The sequence below is a fragment of the Gekko japonicus genome, unplaced genomic scaffold (genome assembly GCF_001447785.1).
Source record: "Gekko japonicus isolate JY-2015 unplaced genomic scaffold, Gekko_japonicus_V1.1 scaffold1035, whole genome shotgun sequence".
NCBI classification, from domain to species: domain Eukaryota; kingdom Metazoa; phylum Chordata; class Lepidosauria; order Squamata; family Gekkonidae; genus Gekko; species Gekko japonicus.
In genome coordinates, this window is record NW_015168078.1 from 275,389 (window position 1) to 280,297 (window position 4,909).

A 4,909-nucleotide genomic window follows, 5' to 3' on the forward strand; every position below is an offset into this window, starting at 1 on the left:
CATACTGTTAGGTTAATTTCCACTTCCCCCACACTCACCTCTACTTCCTGCACCTAATGGCCACTGCTTCCAGATTCTGGGTTGCCAAGTCAACCCACTCTTCAGAACACTTCAGAACACTGAGGCCTCCAGCTCATGTTGTGCTTTGGGAAATCAGAGCCCATTGGGGGAATCAGTGACATCTTCCAAGTAGTTAGTAACCGATCTGGCATATGATGTTTGGGTTGTTGTTGTTCAGTCACACAGTCAAGTCCAACTCTTTGCGATCCCATGGACCACATCACGCCAGGCCCTCCTGTCTTTCGCCATCCTCCAAAGTTTGCTCAATGATGTTTGGGAGAAAGCACTAAAACCTACAGCTGATTCCCCAAAGCACAGTTTGTGTAAGTCTGAGGGAATACACAGCCAACCCAAAATGGAATCAGAGTTCTCATGAGGCCATTTCTGTTCTGAGGAAATAAAATATAGATTTTATATTAAATATATCCTACCCTTGAAGAGGATTTGTTTTAAGTTACCATTCAGTTTATTCAGCAGTTTTGTGCAGCTAAGTTCTACTCTGGGCCAAGCAGTACATTTAGAGGCATAAGTTTGCCTGGCTTATTTTCTTTGTGCTTACTTCCACAATCTGTTCTACCTTCACTGTGTGTCTCAGCCAGATCATAGCCCAACATTGTCTGGATGCAACAGAACTGAATAGGGGTGAATACCACACGTTTATCATCAGCTGGTGACATGGAAATGACCACAGCCAAGATGATATAACACGTATGACTTACATCAAGAGGACTGAAGTCATCTGTTGATCTGATCACTAGTTTACAATGATATGCTGTTGAATGCATGAGGACACCACATGCTAAACTGCATACAGTTGCTTTTAGTAGTAGTAAGCATATTTTCATGGAAAACACAATAATTTCAAAAAAAGAAAATCAGTAGCAGTGAAAAGGATGCTTTATTTGATATCTGTGATCATTATTGGAATTTTTTCTAAACCCATAATTGTGCTGCTCATAAATTGGCTAAGCCATACCTATTCCCTATCAGAATGTGCTTTCAGACCTCAACGAGTATTTAAAAGTGCCTCATTTCATCCATCTTCCGGTTATTGCACACTACAGGGGAGGACTTCCTTATCAACTCTGCAGCATCTCCCCATCCATTTATTTATTTTGCATAAAATTCAGGCTGAAACTATGATGATCTCAAATCTTGTTTGCTACTTTGACACATTTCAGTTGGTCCTCATAAAAGATGCTATACTACCACTGCTTTGGGATTTTATCTAAAGTTATGTTGTAGGATTGCACTGATTCAGTAGGCTCTATTGCAAGCAAAATACCTTTCAGATGCCATACAGTTAAATTGTTTTTAGTCTATTCCATCTCATTTAGGCTCAAGATAGCAAGGGACAGTAGCTGCTGCCAATACAGCAGTGTCATCAGCACTTAACCAAAACATACCAGCAGATCACCACTTGTTAGAGGAAAGTTATTTCAGAGTTTCCTGCAGAAGCTTCTCAATAATAAGTGAATGAGTGTCATAGAATGGCAGACCATCCACTTCCATTGCCAGACTGGCAGTTTTTCCACTACGGACTTTGTGCTGCTGTAATATGTTCAGCAATTTTTCTTCCTAGAAAAAAAATTAGACAGCATTGTCAATATATCTATCATTCAGGCACCATTGACCACAACTGTGGTACATATGACTGTAGTGATTCATTTTGTTGTTGTTAACACTGCTAAAACACTGCAACTAATTTGTTCTCCCATGAAATAATCTTTCATAATCTCTTTTTATTTGCTCCAATGGGCATCATGTGTATCTAGATTGAGTGTGTGTGTGTGTGTGTGTGTGTGTGTGAGAGAGAGAGAGAGAGAGAGAGAGAGAGAGAGAGAGAGAGAGATATTTTCCTCAGGTTTCTGCAATGAGAAATTTTGGGGGGGGGGGAATAAAATCTAAACAATTATAAGAATCTTTACATGCAGGAGCCTGCATATTCTACTTTAAAACTATCAGAACGTTTAAAAAATGGTATCCTATGACATGGGCTGGGGACATTGACATGACATCAATGCTTGAATTATGGAGAAAAGATAGCAAAGTCTTTCCCATACTTTACCTCCCCAATTTTCTCAGTTTATCCCCATCCTATAATTAGACTAGCTTGATGTAGTGGTTAAGTGCGTGGACTCTAATCTGGGAGAACCAGGTTTGATTCCCCACTCCTCCACTTGCACCTGGCTGGATGACCTTGGGCAAGCCGTAGTTCTTTTTTTTAATTATTAACTCTCCTAAAAAGGAGATAATTTTATTGCTTTTAAATTTCAGAAAAACAGGAAGGGTATATAGAGGGATTAAGAAAAGTGGTGAGTGATGTTTGAATTAGTATATTAGTCTTTTGTTAGTATTTCACAAAGTCTGTGGCTTCTTCTACGATTAAACGATCCACTTTCATCTTTACCTGTAAAAAATAAAGACATTAGATATGTTAATAATGTCCTTTTGGGGGTTTTATTGTCTCTTATTGCGCTTTCCGAACAAATCCTCAGGCGTTGGGGTGCTTCCCTTTTTTATCTCTCAAGTTGTAAGTTGGACCTGCTTCTCCATCTTCCGATTCTTTAACCTCTCCCTCCGAGCTGCTGTCTTCCTCGCTACTGACCGCCATCCACTTAGCGAGTTCTGCTTCTTCCTCTAAGCTGGCGTGCCTCTTCAAAAAGTCTTGAGCCTTGAAGATGGAGTCTATCTTTTCTCTCTTGTCTTTAAATTTAAAGACAAGTCCTTCTGGAATCAACCATCTGTAATTAATTTGATGATTTTGCAAGAATGTGGTCAACCCTTTATATTCCTTTCTTTTCATGCGAATTTCAAAGGGAACATCTTTCAAAATCCTTATGGTCAGTTCTCCGATTTTCAAAGGCGTTGATGATGTTGCTTTTAAAATTTGATCTCTGATGCGTTGTTTAGTAAATTTCACGACCACTTCAGCTGGCAGGTTATTTTTCTTTGTAAAGTTGGAATAGGCACCATAGGTCAAATCCATCTCTTCTCTTAATTTTTCCGCTTCACTGCCAGACAGTGGTGCCAGAGCATTCGCCAGTATGCTTCTGAGATCTTCTTTTTCAACCTCCTGCAGACCTTGAAATCGGAGAGTCAGGTTTGATTTCTCCATTTGTAACATCAATAGCTTATTATCCTGCATTTCTTGATGTTTTTCCATTTTATTGACCTTCTTGGTTTTTTGCATTTCTTCCGTTGATACCAGGCATTTCTTTGCAATCTCCTCCATCTTCTTGGTTGTATCTGTCAGTTGTTTCTGCTGGTTGCTGAGGACAATTTCCATGTTAGACAACGTTTGGTTGATTTTCTGCATTTGCTCCAGCAGAGGGCGCAGCATCTCGCCTTCTTGTTGATTGACAGCCGACTCGGTAAGGCGGGGGTTAAGACCGGAAGTTCCTCCCAGCCTCTTCGTCTGCTTCTCCTGCAACTTCTTCTGCCCCGACATTTTAACTTTATTGTTTACTTTTTAAAAGTTCGTGCCGCGCAGCTTGGGAGTCAATCCCTCTCCTTCGCTTTAAGCAATTTCCCAAAAGGTAATTTTCTTTTTTAAGATTTTCCCTCCCCCCTCCTCTCTTGAATAAAACAGTCTTGTTCTATCTGTGTGTGTGTGGGTAGCCACTCTCCTCCCTTACGCTTATTCCAATGGGGGAGGGAGTGCGCTTGAACCTTTGCCTTTTATTTCGATCGTCAACTCACAGTTCGCCACCAGTCACTTTATTTTATTTTCGTTTCATCGCTTCATCACTCCGAGAAGCTGGTGGCGTTGCTAGTCCCCATAAGGGACACTATGCGGCGGGGCCTCTGGGGCATAGGGAGAGCCTCAATTTTCCGACCTTCTGATCGCTAAAGAGGCACTTCCCCGGTGCACCCCCTGGTTTGGAGCCTTTGACTAAGGCTCCTTAGGGTCTCCGCTTGTGCGGATCCCCCCCCAACTGCGCGTGGGCGAATCACCTCCGGGAGCGTCCCAAGAGAGCGACCACCATTCGCGCCGCCAAAACCGGAAGTCTGGGCAAGCCGTAGTTCTGATAAGAGCTGTTCTTGAAAAAGAGCAATCTCTGTGAAGAGCTCTCTCAGCCCCACCCACCTCACAGGGTGTCTGTTGTGGGGAGGGGGAAGGCAAGGAGTTTGTAAGTGGCTCTGAGACACCTTTGGGTTGTGAAGGAAGGGGTATAAATCCAATCTCTTCTTCTTCTTCTTCGACTAGCCACACCCCCAGCTGTGTTCCTTCCGTGTTCAGTATAAATTACTCATAAAATGCATACATTGGGATTCATCAAGACATATCAGACAACTCTAGTAGTCGTCTGACTGAGCCATTTTTGTCCCATACTTGCTACACGGCCTACTTGCTAGCCGACACTTCTTCTTTTTTTAATAAAGATTTTATTGGCTCCCCTAAAAAGGGGAGGTATTTCGGTTAAAAGAAAAAATGGGAAGGGTAGACAGTGGGAGAAAGAGAAAGCTGAGTGATATATAAACTGGTAAATTAAACTGTTAGTAATGTCCAATTAATCTTCTTGGGCTTCTTCTGTGTGTTGTCAAACTTCTTTTCCTAGTCCTGTCACATGTAATTCTCTGTTAGTATGTTAGTAATGTTCCTTTGAATTTCTGTTAATAAAAAAAATCTCTTCTGGGCACATTCAGAACCGCTTCTTTGCGTGCTGGGTACTTTTACTATCGCTGACATGGAGGAGCTTCCTCTGTTGTCTTCTTCCGGCTTGTTAGATCCTCCTTCGGGTTGCTGTTAACACTCTCAGTTCATGCACTATAAATCCTCTTCGTTTCATGCCATTACTGGAGGTCCCCAGCTTTGAGAATGGTATTAATTTCATTTTCGCTTTTA

At 41.7% G+C, this 4,909-nt stretch overlaps 1 protein-coding gene across 1 annotated transcript in view; it reads right to left on the minus strand.

The window, feature by feature from the left end:
• Positions 1–961: 961 nt before the first annotated feature.
• The window catches only part of LOC107113340 (chromosome unknown open reading frame, human C14orf159), a 51,082-nt gene continuing 47,134 nt past the window's right edge, over positions 962–4,909 (minus strand). The window contains exon 13 of the mRNA XM_015414662.1: positions 962–1,638. Coding sequence (XP_015270148.1) covers positions 1,495–1,638 — 144 coding nt within the window. The 3' untranslated portion in view covers positions 962–1,494. The remainder of the gene's footprint in view (positions 1,639–4,909) is intronic.